Here is a 17189-nt window from a genome sequence, read left to right as displayed (position 1 = left end):
ATGCCTGGGTACCTTCCAAAATAACTGCGTAATACCACACGTGTTGTTAACGGCGTTGTCGCCCTTTTTAGTATAGTCTGGCTTGATTGACAATTAATTTATTCAGTAGGTGAGAGTATAGGCTTTCTAACAATGTATGACATATCTAATTTTGCTCCGCTTTACTCCTCCCATGACTCCTCCTACCTTCACGGGTCTGTTGTGTAATGGAGAAGCGCAACAGGCAACACGGCACGGGTAGGATACAAATGCTTGCTGTCCTGTACCGTGCTGTGCTGGTCAATGGAGAAGCGTCATTAGGCTACTCACTATAGGCTAGAGTCCGGGGTTTTTTTAATGCAGTTGTACGTGTATGCATGTCTAAATCATGGTTTTATTTTTGTTCGAAATATTGGGAAAACAATGGAATATACACCCCCATTCTACCCACTTTTTGGTAACCCTTAACTTATATGACTGAATTGCCCCACAGGTACTCTGAACAAAGCAACACCAAGTGCGTGGGGATCACCATAGAGACTCGCCCAGACTACTGCCTGAAGCGGCACCTGAGCGACATGTTGGGATACGGGTGTACCCGGCTGGAGATCGGGGTCCAGAGCGTCTATGAAGATGTGGCCCGTGACACCAACAGGTCTGAGTACCAGGGTCAAGATACTTGCCTGGATTCTATTAATATTAACTTAACCGTGAAAATAAATGTAAGCATTCACATACAGTTGAGGCCAAAGGTTTACATACATCTAGGCTAAAGACATTAAAACTCAATTTTTCACAACTACACACATTTCATGTTACCATGCATTTCCTGTGTTAAGCAGGGCTTAAAGTTCTCCGGCACTGTGCCGGAATTCCGGCGTGGGGCCATTTTAGATTCGAAAATAAATAATGTCTATGGAAAATATTCTTGCGTATTTTTGTCGCATTAGCAAGAATATGGCTGTATATGTATGTATACAGCCATAAGGAACCCTATATTTTGTATTAATAATGTGGACCTACTTCCTTCGTTTACACTGTGGCTCAGCGAAGTGTCAGCTCAATAATGCATGTGACTGCGCTGCTTTTAAAAAGCACTGCAGTATGAATATGCTATTCGTTTTGTTTTCATTTCATCGTCGCCATCTTTTGGACTAATTTGGTAATCGTTTGGAAACAGTAGTCCTATGCCGCATATGCTGTTTAGAGACCAACGGAGGAAAGAGCGTTGAAAAGTTTGAAAGATAGGCGTATTGGATATTCTTTATGGCTTTGAAAGTTGTGCTTGGACTTGGATACAATTACCAGACTACGGTTTCCGATTGAGGAAAGGATGTGTAGATAATTTATTTTTCTGCCATTTGGACCTTTGAAGTTAACGTGAGGATTCACATTTAGAAACGATTAGATTTGGTGTTCTTGTCTTTCTGAAACGGGTCGCGATATGTGCCACAGCCGTCATCCATCTGGCTTGTAGCCTACAGCTCGCTAGGCTTAGGCTATGTTTTTAGCATCTTATACCACCAAAGTATCTCTAATATCTTCCGTTTGTGTGCGTATATTTTGTTAGTTTTGAGCGTATAACAGTAGCCTAGGTATCCAATCACGTCCAGTCGTCATCAACATCATGCGCACAAGAATGGTGAAGAATGGAAACGAAATTTATTAAACCTGGTGAAAACGCAACCGTTACCGTAGTTGCCAGATATGTCAAAAATAAATGGAGATGGGCTTGGATAGAGGAAACTGGTGGACAGTGCACTTTATCTTTTTGTTTGTTTTGCACAATTTGTTATTGTTTGTTATTTGTGGTAATAAACATGTTCATTTTCAATTAATTCATTTCTTAATTTCGTGAACCCCCTTCCCTCCATTATTTCTCCTAACCCCCGAATTTCAGGCACAGACATTTTCCTTGATTTAAGCCCTGGTTAAGTCAATTGGGGAATCTACTTTATTTCCATGAGAGGTCATTTCAAAATAATAGATAAGAGACAGATTTATTTAAGCTTTTATGTACTATATACTATATTTTCAGTCAGTCAAAAGTTTACATACACTTCGTTAGTATTTGGTGGCATTTCCTTTTAATTGCTTAACTTGAATCAAACGCTTGGGGTAGACTTCCACAAGCTTCTCACAATACTTTGCTGGAATTTTTGCCTATTCCTCCTGACAGAACTGTTATAACTCAGACAAGTTTGTGGGCCTCCTTGCTCGGACATTCTTTTTCAGTTCAGTACACAAATTTTCTATGGGATTCAGGTCAGGGCTTTGTGATGGCCACTCCAATACTTTCACTTTGTTGTCTTTAAGCCGGCTGGAAGCCCCAGTTGCGACCAACTTTCTAGCCAAAGTCTTGAGGTGTTGCTTCAATATTTCTAGATAGACCTTGCTCCTCATGATGCCATCTATTTTCTGAAGTGCACCAGTCCCTTTTCCAGCAAAAACAGCCCCACAACATGATGCTGCCACCCCCATGCTTCACAGTTTGGGATGGTGGTCTCAAAAAAAGCCTCAGCCTTTTTCATCAATACATAGTGCTGATCATTATGGCCAAACAGTCAGTTCAGTTTTTGTTTAATCTGATCAGAGAACACTCCTCCAAAAGGCTAGGTGTTCATCCTGCACACCTGCACACTTCATTCTGGCTGATTTATACCTCTCTTGGAGTAGGGACTTCTTCCTTGCACGACAGCCTTTCAGGCCATTGCAATATAGGATACTCTTAATGGTGTAATCTCCTTCACCAGTTCCTTTGTTGTAGTCTTGGGGTTCATTTGAACCTTTCAGACCAAAGCTCGTTCAGCTTATGTGTAGCCTACAAATTACATCTACAACACTGGGAGGCTATGTTAACAAATCCAGTAGAAAAAGACTGTGGCTATCATTTAGCCCACGTTAAACACTGTGCAGTTGTCTTTACAAAGCCATCATGATTATATACTGTAGCTGAACATCAGCTTGATTAGTGATTGGACTCTGTGAACGATAAAATAGTTGCTGTGAATGATCAAACAGTTACTGAACTAGTTCAGTAGGTAAAAGCCTATTCGGCTACATTTATTTTACGAATCCTTTACCGAGCATCTGCTAATCTTTTATTTGCCTTTTAGTCCTACATTGTTTTGCTATTGTATTATTTTATTTTATTTATTTATTAGTTTGGTTGCCTTTGGCAATCACACTACTATCTCACATATTATTATTATTAGTGTGGTTGCCTTTGGCAATCACATTACTGTTATCTCACATATTATTAGTGTGGTTGCCTTTGGCAATCACAGTACTATTATTGCACATATTATTATTACTGTGGTTGCCTTTTGCAATCACAGTACTATTATTGCACATATTATTATTACTGTGGTTGCCTTTGGAAATCACACTACTATTATCTCACGTATTTAGTGTGGTTGCCTTTGGCAATCACTCTACTATTATCTGACATGTTATTAGTGTGGTTGCCTTTGGAAATCACACTGCTATTATCTCACATATTATTATTAGTGTGGTTGCCTTAGGCAATCACTCTACTATTATCTGACATATTATTAGTGTGGTTGCCTTTGGCAATCACACTGCTATTATCTCACATATTATTATTAGTGTGGTTGCCTTAGGCAATCACACTACTATTATTGCACATATTATTAGTGTGGTTGCCTTAGGCAAACACACTATTATTATTGCACATATTATTTATTATTAGTGTGGTTGCCTTAGGCAATCACACTACTATTATCCCACATATTTAGTGTGGTTGCCTTAGGCAATCACACTATTATTATCGCACATATTATTTATTTATTATTATTCCACCCATTTTTTGGACCGCTACTCCTCCCAGAGTTTTCGCACCACATACACGTGCCATATGTCAAATTGACCGGCTTCTTTGGGAATCGATTGCTATTACTTTGAAAACTTTGGAAAGTTTCGCCGCACGGTTTTTGAGAAATATGACTTTTTTTGGCCATTTTTTCCCATTGAAAATGAATGGGCAGTCTGACGTCATAAAAATGTGAATTATGAAGTTACAGCATTGGTCGGCTTTGCACACGTGATGCGGTCCGCTCTACGGTCTCACCAGCCAGGATAGGATATAGCTGAATGCGGAAGTGAACGCGATAAAACGGTATTCCAAATGAAAAATTACAAATGAAAACGCTGTCAGCTAGGTATATCAACAAACATATGGCTCAAATGCTTTATACCACAATTTAGATAAGACCTTGACGAAGACGTACATGCACGGATTGTGTTGTTCAAACGAGGTTTCCTGGCAACTTAGCCACCAGAAACGATATAGCTGAATGCGGAAGTGAACTCGATAAAACGGTATTCCAAATGCAAAATTACAAATGAAAACGCTGTCAACTAGGTATATCAACAAACATATGGCATACCCAGACGTCCTCAATAATAATAGTATTTCACAAGATATTATGCAAATTTGTTGACGACGTTTCGTCAGGTCCAGCGTCTTTGAATGCTAGTGCTAACGGAGTGAATGTGTTCAATGCGATGACGAAAAAACTTTGGGCTGACCTAAAAAAACGATATTCCAAAACCAAAATTAGACGTGCTGTTATACCTGGTTAGAAAGCTTATGCTCTCACCTACTGAATAAACGAGTTCTCAAACAAGCCAGACTGTCCTAAAAAGTGCAACAACGCCTTCAACAACACGTGTGCAGCAGCTTCTGGTCCGGTGTTACTCCAGAAAAAGACGTCAGCTTGTAATACCACACATATTGCTTTGGGTGTTCTCTAACTTTGTAGTACAAACTGGCTTGATCTACACATCGTCGATCTAATAGGTGACAGAATAAGCTTTCTAACAATGTATAATATGTCAATTTTGACTTTTGTAATACCATTTTATATTCCAGCGAGTTGGAAACTTTGGTCTCTTTATAACTGCATTCAGTGAGTGAAAGCAGCGCTTTCTCACCCCAACGCGTTTGCTACAGTACACAACTCCGCTTGCTTGTTCATGCACCCCTCGTTATAACAGAAGTTACTAGTACTGGCTACCAGCCGATGCTTATTCACAGAAGCTGTATGCAACTATTTTAACACATATTTCTCGCCTCATTTTCTTTCTTAGAAATTTGGGTCGGCTAACACGTAATAGGCTATCCTCTGTCTATGAGTTGGTATCTAAGGTAACAGATTAAACTTTGAATTGCAGCCCAGTTAAATGTTTTTAGTTGAATGGTACAAATGAGCTGAACTTAATGTAAAACCATAAATCAATCAAATGAATCTCCCTAGCCCAGTCTTGCTTTTTTAAATGGTGCGGTCGCGCAGTGTAGATATAGGGTTTTGCCAAGACCCTCTGAAGTGGCCAGCTAGCTTTATGATTCGCCGTCACTGGTCACAACATACCGTGAGTAAAACACTGATCTCAAGTATTGATGAAGGGTTAATTTAGCTCTGAATATGTGTGTTGCAAATAAACTCGTTGCCGTGATGTTATAGCATGTATACCATACTCTGTCTCTGCTTATACTACAGAAACTGTTCACTCCGTTCAGCACAAAGTCGACTTTGCGTTGGCGGCAACCACACTTCACAATTTCTGCAGGAATTGTCTAGTTATTATTATTCTATCTTTTCACCCATTTTTTGGACTGCTACTCCTCCCAGAGTTTTCGCACCACATAGACGTGCAAGATGTCAAATCGAGCGGCTTGATCGGGAATGGTGTGCTATTTGTGGAAAGTTTGGGTGGATGGTGTTTGAGAAATTTGACTTTTTTTGGGAAATTTTTCCCATAGAGAATGAATGGTGGAATGTTCACCCTTGTGATGTCACAATTTAGAGAGTCCTTTGTCCATTGGTGGAGATCAGCCTTGCCTCCCTTCCTGATTGGCCAATGTTTGATATTTCATAACTTTTTAACCGTTTGTCATAAAAAACTATGGGTCGCGTCATTGGACTCAGTAAAGACCTAGCAACCGCCTAGAACTCCATAGCAACCCCCTAGCAACATCCTAGCAACCACCTGTAATGACCTAGCAACACCCTAGCAACCGCCTAGAACTCCATAGCAAAAACCTAACAACACACTAGCAACCACCTGTAACACCATAGCAACTGCCTAGAACTCCATAGCAACCGGCTATAACTCCATAGCAACCACCTAGCAACACCGTAACAACCACCTAGAACTCCATAGCAACCACCTAGCAACACCCTAGCAACAACCTGGAACACCATAACAACCACCTAGCAACACCCTAGCAACAACCTGGAATGCCATAACAACTGCCTAGCAACACCCTAGCAACCGCCTATAACTCCATAGCAACCACCTAGCAACATCCTAGCAACCAGCTAGAATACCCTAGCAACACCCTAGCAACCGCCTATAACTCCATAGCAACCACCTAGCAACACCATAGTAACCACCTAGAGCTCCATAGCATCCACCTAGCAACACCCTAGCAACCACCTAGAATACCCTACCACCCACCTAGCAACACCCTAGCAACCACCTGGAACACCATAACAACTGCCTAGCAACACCCTAGCAACCGCCTATAACTCCATAGCAAATGCCTAGCAACACCCTAGCAACCGTCTATAACTCCATAGCAACCACCTAGCAACACCATAGTAACCACCTAGAGCTCCATAGCAACCACCTAGCAACATCCTAGCAACCACTTAGAATACCCTAGCTACCCCCTAACAACACCCTAGCAACCACCTAGAACTCCATAGCAACCACCTAACAAACACACTAGCGACCACCTGGAACACCATAGCAAATGCCTAGCAACACCCTAGCAACCGCCTATAACTCCATAGCAACCACCTAGCAACACCATAGCAACCACCTGGAACACCATAGCAACAACCTAGCAACACCCTAGCAACTGCCTCAAACATCATAGCATCTACCTACCGCTGTTCACTCTGTTCAGCAGAAAGTCGACTTTGCATTGGCGGCAACCACACTTCACAATTTCTGCAGGAATTGTCTAGTTAATATTATTATTATTATTAGTGTGGTTGCCTTTGGCAATCACACTACTATTATTGCACATATTTTTATTAGTGTGGTTGCCTTTGGCAGTCACACTACTATTATTGCACATATTATTATTTTTTGGGCAATTTTTCCCATAGAGAATGAATGGCGGAATGTTCACCCTTGTGATGTCACAATGGTGGCTTCTTGCCCTTGTGATGTCACAGTGCTCTGACTTCTATCAGCTATACTCTGGTCTCTCTCTGGATTTCAACGTTCCGCCATTCATCTCCATGGGGCAAAATTGCCCACTAATTGTGGGATGCCTCATAGGCCTCAGAAGTCGTGTCGTCATTCCCTTCGGGTTCGTTAACATTTTCGAGACTTCAAAAAATATGCCCCTATGGGACAAATGAATGGAGATTTCCGAATTGCTTTAACCTCTTAGCGCACAGCCCCTAGTGGTGGGCACGCCCGCGTGCCTAGATTACTAAAGTCAAACATTCGGTGCTACTGCAACCAACGTGTGAGATGAAAACAGAAATGCGTTGTTTCAGTTTCATTAGTAGACGATACATGACAACTATGCCGAAAACGGAGTTTCGCAGCCCCACCATTGTCGCTCCGGTCGTTCCTTTAACAAACACCCCCTCCCTGCAGTCTCATCTGCAACTACACCCCCCACCCTTGACATAATGGACAATATTGTCTATCCTGGCATTAATAAAAATATTCTTTCACCACTAAAAAATCGTATTCCGTCATAGCAACAAGATAAACCCGACAATAGCCCTAAGATATGCCTATACAGCAGTGAAAACGCTGCTCACTGAATAACGAAATAAACGAGAAAAAGTTTTTAAAAAGGATACCATGTCATTTTACAGTCAATATCTGGGACTAAATATTGAATAAATATAAAAGCTGTTGGTTTTACGTGTAGAGATGTCCCTTTTGAGATTGCGTGGTCATATATTGTCTTGGACAATCCATCTGTGACGCCTGGGTATCTTCCAAAATAGCTGTGCGTAACACCACACCTGTTGTTTACGGCGTCGTCGCCCTTTTTAGTACAGTCTGACTTGATTGACAATTCATTTATTCAGTAGGCGAGAGTATAAGCTTTCTAACGATGTATAACATGTCTAATTCTGCTTTTGGAATAGCGTTTTATAGGTCAGCGTAACAGAAAATATTCTTAGCATCATATTCACTTACGCATTCACCCTGTTAGCAGACAAATACGATGCACCTAACGAAACGTGTTCAAGGATATTTCGTAATTTCTTGGAAAATACTATTATTATTGAGGACTTCTGAACATAGCTAAGCCATATGTTTGCTGATAGACCTAGCTGACATCGTTTTCTGGAGCAAAACAGAAGCGAATAGAACAATATAATTGATACTGTCTCTGTCTCTATCTACTGAACATAGAGGAGATTTCATCATTGCTATGTAAGTATTACCGTTCAAAATATTTCGGTTATATACGTTATTTTTTAAATTGAGTATCTTTAAATAGGTTAGTGGTGTTATATAATGTAAATATTTCACACTGTAATGTAAGCGTTAGACGGAAGTGTAATAGTTTTTGTGAAGCATGCAACAGTGATGACGTCAGAGCTGGAACATTGCCAAAACGTGGTGGACGGGTGAAAATTGTTTTCATGTTGTCTCATCCCCATACAAGAAAACATACGAGAGTACAGAGTATAGAAATACACACAAGTTAATTATTACACATTTAGGTACTGTGCCGCATTGTGTGACAATGTTTTTGCATTATTTTTTTAATCTGATAGCAATGTTTCATCTTAAACCCTCATGGGGCTCATTTATATGCTTTATAATGGACAAAAAAAATTTTATTCAATTTTGGAGAGATTTTGGATATGTTTCTGGACACCTAGCTATTTTAGACCACTGTACTGACTGAAAGCTTGTAATTCCCATTTGAAAATTATGCAACAGTGATTTTCTTGAATCAAAACAGTTGATTTGTAGTGAAATACATGGATATGTTATGATTTACAGCAATGCATAATTTAGACATTTTGGATAGATTTGGAGATGCTGGGTACACTGCTTAGTTTTTGCTTCATACATCTATAGTAGTTCTACATATCCACCCTTAGATTTTATGAACTTGTGGTCAAGAAGTTTTTGACCTAGCACATGTATAGTTTAACCTCCTGCATATATTCAATCTCACAGTATTTCATTGCGAACTTAAAAAGTGCAAATTTATTTTGGACAATTGCATTTGTGGCACTTTATTTCTTCCAAAATTATGAATATAAACTAATCTGTGTTAGTATTGTAAATTGTACAAATGTCTTGCTTCATTTAAGCCATTTTTCAAGTCTCTGTGGTGTTCACGTCTGGAGTTATATAGCTTTAAATAGGGTACCCCCTAAATGGGCAAGGATTGGCAAAATTTGGCTTATGCCTTAAGAGGTTAAAATAAATTATGGCATTTGGATGTTTTTTTGTATATGAAAAAATAATGCTTTTTACCCAGTTTTTATAATCTAAAAAAAATTCTGTCATTTTAAAAAGCTAAATGCTAACGGCTAAGTGGTTAGCCACCCGAGATGACCCGTCGCACAATTACAACATCACACACAGAGCTGTTTCGATACACGCTCGAAAACCATTTTCTTCCCGTTGTTTCCCGTTAGTGTAGTAAATTATACATTTTTATATTTTTTACAGTTGTATATATATCGTTGTAAACATCCTAATATAACTAGGCTACTTGCCCTTCACAAGTGTTGCCAGAGAACTGCAAGAGGTGTGACGTAAATAACATGCGCAGTAGTGTTCGCTTTTTGTTAGCAAAATAATTGTTTCGGTTAAAAAACGACATCGGAATTCAGCGGATCCAGTGCCATTTAACCCTTAACGCACATGCCAAACCTTGCCAATCCTTGCCCATTTAGGGGGTACCATATTTAAAGCCTTATAACTCCAGATGTGAACACCACAGAGACTTGAAAAATGGCTTAAATGAAGCAGGACATTTGTACAATTTACAATACTAATGCAGATTAGTTCATATTCATAAATTTGGAAGAAATGAAGTTCCACAAATGCAATTGTTTTGACAAAAAATCTAAAATAAATGTGCACTTTTTAAGTTTGCAATGAAATGCTGAGAGATTGCATATATACAGCAGGTTAAACTGTACATGTTCTGGATCAAAGACTTCTTGACCACAAGTTCATAAAATCTAAGGGTGGATATGTAGAACTATTAAAGATCTATGAAGCAAAACCTAAGCAGTGTACCCAGCGTCTCCAAATCTACTCAAAATGTCTAAATTATGCATTGCTGTAAATCATAACATCCACGTATTTCACTGCAAATCAACTGTTTTGTCTCAAGAAACTCACTGTTGCATCATTTTCAAGTGGGAATTACACGCTTTCCATCAGTACATTGGTCTAAAATATCTAGGGGTCCAGAAGCATATCCAAAATCTCTCCCAAAATGAATAAAATGCTTTTTGTCCATTATAAAGCATATAAATGAGCCCCTTATGAAGTTTTAAGATGGAACATTGCTATCAGGTTAAAAAATGATGTAAAAATATTGTCACACAATGTGGTAGAGTATACTATACTCTGTACTCTCGTATGTTTTCTTGTATAGGGATGGGACCACATGAGAACAATTTTCAACTGTCCACCACGTTTTGGCAATGCTCCAACTCTCACGTCGTCATTGTTGCATGCTTCACAAAAACTATTACACTACTAACTAACGCTTACATTACAATGTAAAATGTGAAATATCCACATTATATAATACCACTAACCTATTTAAAGACACTCAGTTTCAAAAATAACATATATAACCGAAGTATTTTGAGCAAATACTTACATAGCAATGATGAAATCATATCTGTTTTCTGTAGATAGAGACAGAGACAGGAAATCAATGATATAGTTCTATCCGCTCCTGTCTTACACCAGAAAACGATGTCAGCTAGGTCTGTCAGCGAACATATGGCTTAGCTATGCTCAGGTCTCAGCTATTGAGGTCCTCAATAATAATAGTATTTTCCAAGACATTTCGAAAAAATAGTTGACAACGTTTCGTTAGCAGTGTCTTTGTTTTACTGCTACCACAGAGTGAATGCGTAATTGAATGCGATGATAAGAAAATTTCTGGTTACGCTGACCTATAAAACGCTATTCCAAAAGCAAAATTAGACATGTTATACATCGTTAGAAAGCTTATACTCTCACCTACTAAATAAATGAAGTGTTAATCAAGCCAGTCTGTACTAACAAGGGCGACAACACCGTAAACAACACGTGTGGTATTACCCACAGCTATTTTGGAAGATAACCAGGCATCACAAATGCGCATATATTTCACGAAGGGATTGTCCAAGACAATGTATGACCACTCAGTCTCAAAAGGGACATCTCTATTTTTAGTGGCGAAAGAATATTTTTATGAATGCCAAGATAGATAATATTGTCCATTATGTCATGGGTGGGGGGTGTAGTTGTAGATGAGACTGCAGGGAGGGGGGCGTGTTAAATGAACGACCAGAGCGACAGTGGTGGTGCTGCGAAACTCCGTATTTGGCATAGTTGTAGTGTATCCTCTACTTATGAAACTAAAACAACGCATTTCTACTTTGGTTGCCGTAGCACTGAATATCTGAGTTCAGTAATCTGCGCACGCCGGCGTGCCGACCACTAGAGGGCTTGCGCAAAGTGGTTAAGAGAGAAATGTGTCAGCTTAAATCACAGTGACAGGGACGGTTATGTGAAAATCCATATATTTTTTCCATAGAGAAATTTCCCTTTCAACCATATTTTTGCTCTGCGTTACGTCAGACTTCTCAGGCCTATTGGAGTTGGTAGAGAGTCCTTTGTTCATTTGTGAAGATTAGTCCCACGCATTTTCCTGATTGGCTGATCTTTAATATTTCATAACTTTGGAAACGTTTGTCATAGAGAATTATGGGTCGCCTCATTGGACTCGGTAAAGACCTAGCAACCACTTAGAACACCCTAGCAACCGCCTAGAACTCCATAGCAACTACCTAGCAACACCCTAGCAACCGCTTAGAACTCCATAGCAACCACCTAGCAACACCCTAACAACCACCTGGATCACCCTAGCAACTGCCTTCAACTCCATAGCAACCACCTTACAACACCCTTGCAACCACCTTGAACTCCATAGCAACCTCCTAGCAACACCCTAGCAACCACCTAGAACAATATAGCAGCTTCTTAGCACTGTTAACTCTGTTCAACACAAAGTCGAGTTTGCATTGGCAGCAACCACTCTTCACAATTTATGCAGGAATTGTCTAGTTATTCATTTATTATTTATTTTTTTAGCTAATAAAATAACTTACGCTGCTATCCAAATATTCTTATCTTCTTTTATCATGTAATTTTATTTTTATTATTTTATTATCTCCCTCTGCAAAATGAGCACCTACTTGGATGTTTAGGACATTGGTAAGCTACTGAAATGCCAGCACTGCAACATGTTTGTCTGTATGGATTCAACAAATCCTTTCCCAGATACCTGTGCACCAAATGTACTGCAAACCATGACCTAGAGCCGTTGTCATTCACGCCGGTACAAATGACCTCCGGCTATCAGAGATTCTTAAAAATGATTTTAAGTCACTTATGTGTTGACTTCAAATGCATGGAGGCTATCATCTCTGGCCCTTTACCCGCCTACATAAGGGGAAATTAAAATTCAGTCACCTTCTGTCTGTAAATAACTGGCTTGGAGATATGGGTTCAGTAAGGTACAATTACTTATTTTGTACAGCTATTTCTAGCCGAGAACAATGAACACTATCCTGGTCTAACATCTGCAAAGCCAAACTAGGCAGAAGAATAAGCTACAGTATTAGGACGAATACAATTTACCAAGAAGTGGGATGGGGCAACATGTAACAAGTGATAGGAAAAGGATTTTTTTTTTTTTTTTTTTAATATATACAGCGTGGTGGTGGTTATTCTAGGTATAGTCTGAAGAGATGAGTCTTCAGGCCACGGCGGAAGATGGATAGTGAGGGGGAGGTTCGGAGAGGGACGGGGAGTTCATTCCACCACTGGGGAGCTAGGGTGGAGAAGCTCTGTGATCCCTTTGGGTGGGTGGGAGGGGTTGCAAGACGCCCTGCTGCCGCAGAGCGGAGTGGTCGAGCAGGCACATAGAATTGAGTCATGTCCTGCAAGTAGATGGGGGCTGTCCTGTTGGCGGCAGTGTAGGCAAGGGTCAGGGCTTTGAATCGGATCCTGGCAGCGACCGGTAGCCAGTGAAGCAGCAGAGGAGTGACGTGGGAGAATTTGGGGAGGTTGTAGATGAGTCGGGCAGCGGCATTCTGAATCATCTGTAGTGGGATGATACAAAAGCCTTCTTAGCCCAAACAAAAGAGGATCCTACATGCTGTCAAAAAATGAAAAGTGCAATTCAGCCTGCGGATAACGGTAGGAAATACTATTCTAGACTCTAACCTGATGCATTTCCTGTTCAGACCATGATTTCTTTTTTCTCCTCAAGTGTATTTTTATTTGGGCTGTCAATCTATCAAAATTTTTAATCGAATGAATTACATCATGTGCTGATTAATGAATAGAATTAATCATAATTAATCGCATATATCAATATTTGCTTGGAAAAGCCCCCAAATTAAGATATTTCAACTCAAAAACATAACATTATTGTGGCACATGAGCAAAGCATTGAATAGAAATATCAAAAGTGGGTATTAGAAATCAATAAATTCATTTCCAATCATTTTTCCAAATACATGTCTTTTTATCATTGAACATAAGCCTAACACTTAGCCTACAATGTGGCCATAACAGGCTTTTTAAACTATTTAACATACTATTTACATTCGCAACTAACGCACTGACCGGTTGGAATTGTGTGACGCATGGTGTCAGAGGGGTGTGTTTGTAAGTTCACTCCGGTGGTGCCAGTGGCACCCTGAGTGCTCTCTTGTCATTTAGAAATTAGCGTTGCTCTCAGAGGCTCAGAGGCACACCGACCACTCCAGCTGAAGGGCCGGTTTGTCAGAGTGTCTGAACCCCAAAATGGCTGACAGTGTGGCAAAATGCGACGGTTGGGTTATTTGGCAATATAGGTAGTGTTATTCAACACGCAGAAACTTACAGTAACATCGGTACATCAATTAATTAACATAAACATTAAATAATATTATATGCATTCATTCGCATAATTTTTTAAATGTGTTATTTTTATAATTAATAAAATTAATTAATTAATTAATCAAAATTAATGCGTTAATTTGACAGCCATAATTTTTATTCATTTATATTAGACATCACACATAAGTCAAGGAAACAAAAAGAAGAAAAGAAAAAAAAAAAACCTATTAGACAAGCAGAGCAAACCCCCAAGTCCCCCTTTCCACCCCCCACCCCTGAGCAGGTCTACCAGATAGGTCATGAAGCATGTTACAAGTGAATGTGCTATTTGTCCAGTAGGATATAAAAAGGAGCCAGATTCTTTCAAATTATTTCAACCTATCCTTTAAAAGATATCTAAGGCCCTGTTCACACTTGGCATTAAAATGCATCTTGGGTGATCCGATCACAAGTGGACAGCTCTAACTGCAGGTGTGAACGCACCCAAGACGCATTGAGATCCGATCACTCAGACCACATTCGTAGGTGGTCTGGGTCGCGAATATGGCCACATTCTTTTAGCAGTGTGAACACGAATGCATCCTGGGCCACATTGAAGGACCGCCTAGTCAACTGATGTACTCTGCGTAAGCGGAAGTACATACTAATTTGCGCGCCAACGGCGTCATATTAAAGTGCGAAACAACAAGAAGCCACACTGAATAACGAAATAAACGAGACAAAGTTTTAAAAAATGATACCATGTCATTCTACAGTCAATATCTGGGACTAAATATTGAATAAATATATACAACCTTACCATTGGTTTTACACATAGAGATGTCCCTTTTGAGACTGAGCAGTCATATACTGTCTTGGACAATTCGTTTATGAAATATACAGGCATTTGTGATACCTTCCAAAATAGCTGTGCGTAATACCACACGTGTTGTTTACGGCGTTGTCGCCCATTTTAGTACAGTCTGGCTTGATTGACAATTCATTTATTCAGTAGGTGCGAGTATAAGCTTTATGTATAACATGTCTAATTTTGCTTTTGGAATAGCGTTTTATAGCTCAGTGTAGCCGAAAATGTTCTTAAAATCGCATTCACTCTGTGGTAGCAGTAAAAGACGCTACACCTAAAGAAACGTTGTCAATAATTTTTCGTAATTTCTTGGAAAATAGTATTATTATTGAGGACTTCTGGGCATAGCTAAGCCATATGTTTGCTGATATGTCTATCTAACACTGTTTTCTGGAGCAAAACAGAAGCGGATAGAACTGTGTCATTTTGGTTGGTTCTCAAATCACGTAAACTGGCTTTGTCCATGACGTTTGAAAAATTTGAAAAGCGCGTTTGAGTGCGTCAAACATCTTGGGTGATTTGGTTTGCCTGGAACACACCAAGGAATAGAGCCAGTCTGTTTTTGGTTTGATTTTGTCCGCGCGCCAAGGTCTTTGCAAACTACTACTTCTTCTTTTAATTTCCGTCAGACTAGGGACAGGTAGTGCATTGCTGCCATAGACTGTATAAAAATATACCAGTTAAAAACATACATATACCGGTTGTTTTTAACCTCCATGCCAGTTAAAAACAACAACACATTTGGTCTTTGCAAACGGAAATGATGTACGTGTTTGTTTGCATATTGAGCGGGGAAGTGAGATCCGATCACAAGTGGTCACTCGAGACACATGTGGAGACACATTCTGATGCCAGGTGTGAACTGACATCTGTCTCGACTGAATCTAGACACAGTCTGGATATATCTGAATACAAATTACAGGTCTGAACACGGCCTTAGTCTTTCGAGGTGCAGTATATTTGTTAGCTCGGTAAGCCATAGTTTAGATAATGGTGCCTCTACCTTTTTCCAAAACATGAGTATGAATTATTTGGCTGTCATTAGTCCATATGATATGAAATGACGCTGAGCTATGCTTAGGCTCTGGACCCTTTCAGATATCCCTAAAACAATTAACATTGTATCTGGGTCTATGTTCATCCCTACAATCTCTGAAAAAATCCTGAAAATGTCTGTCCAGAAACCTTGCAATCTGGAACAGAGGGCAAAGCTGTGGAGCAATGTGGCTTCGTATGTTTTACATTAATCACAAATGGGGGTATGTCTGGAAAAAAACTGTGCAGCCTCGTCTTGGAGTAGTGCAACCTGTGTAGGACCTTAAATTGGATTAGACAGTGCCTGGCCTTAGCAGTGCAGACATGTATATATTCCAAACCATCCTCCCATATGTCATCAAATATACCCAACCCTAGCTCTTCCTCCCAGGCTTGTTTTATTGCTCGCATAGAAGGTGTTTGCATTGATTACAAGGTAGAATGCAGATGAGATATTATTTTGTTTGAGCCAATGAACATCTCTAGGTTATTGTTGAATGTGTTTCATGTGGCAATGATGAAACAAGTTTTGTAGATGAGTATTAACATAATCTTTAATTTGAAGGTATCTGAAAAAGTTGTTAGATAATATACCATATTTGTCCTGCAGTTGTTTAAAGGAAGCAAATGAGCCTTCTATAATCAAACTGCTGATGGTATGTATATCCTTATGCACCCATTTGGCAAAATGTTTATCTAGCACCGATGGTACAAATGAAGGGTTGCCCATTATGGGAAGTAACACAGACGTAGGCTTTAGCTTGAAATGCATCCTCATTTGGTTCCATATACGAATGGTGTTGTGTATAACAAGGTTGCAACTGTATATGAACTTGAGTTTTATGGGAAACAAGTAAACAGCACCAATAGAATAGGGCAAACAGTCTTCTTGTTCAATTTTCAGCCAATGCGCATCTGTAGCTAATTCATCCAAGGCAAAGGTTATAGACCTGATATTGGCCACCCAATAATAGGAACGAAAATCAGGCAGGGCCAGCCCTCCATTTGCATTGCATTTAATGAGTTGGTGTTTCTTTATTCTGTGTGCCTTATAATCCCAAATGAATGGCATTACCAGAGTCTTAAAGAATGAATTTGCCAGAAAAGTGGGAATGTTTTGAAAGGATAGAGAATCTGTGGGAGAAATATCATTTTTATGGCATTTACTCTGCCC

At 39.6% G+C, this 17189-nt stretch overlaps 1 protein-coding gene across 2 annotated transcripts in view; it reads left to right on the top strand.

Moving 5' to 3' along the window:
* elp3 (elongator acetyltransferase complex subunit 3) overlaps nt 1–17189 on the top strand; it is a 122858-nt gene that overhangs the window by 28025 nt on the left and 77644 nt on the right. Inside the window, exon 8 of one of the 2 annotated variants that reach the window (XM_064341069.1) lies at nt 473–634. The exons of the other annotated variant lie outside the window; for it this stretch is intronic. Within the exon in view, the coding sequence (XP_064197139.1) occupies nt 473–634 (162 nt within the window). The remainder of the gene's footprint in view (nt 1–472; nt 635–17189) is intronic. 2 annotated transcript variants of the gene reach the window in all.

The sequence above is a fragment of the Anguilla rostrata genome, chromosome 6, assembly GCF_018555375.3.
Source record: "Anguilla rostrata isolate EN2019 chromosome 6, ASM1855537v3, whole genome shotgun sequence".
Lineage (NCBI taxonomy): Eukaryota > Metazoa > Chordata > Actinopteri > Anguilliformes > Anguillidae > Anguilla > Anguilla rostrata.
Note: the sequence above shows the minus strand (reverse complement) of the source record. Positions and strands in the feature narration are given on the sequence as shown.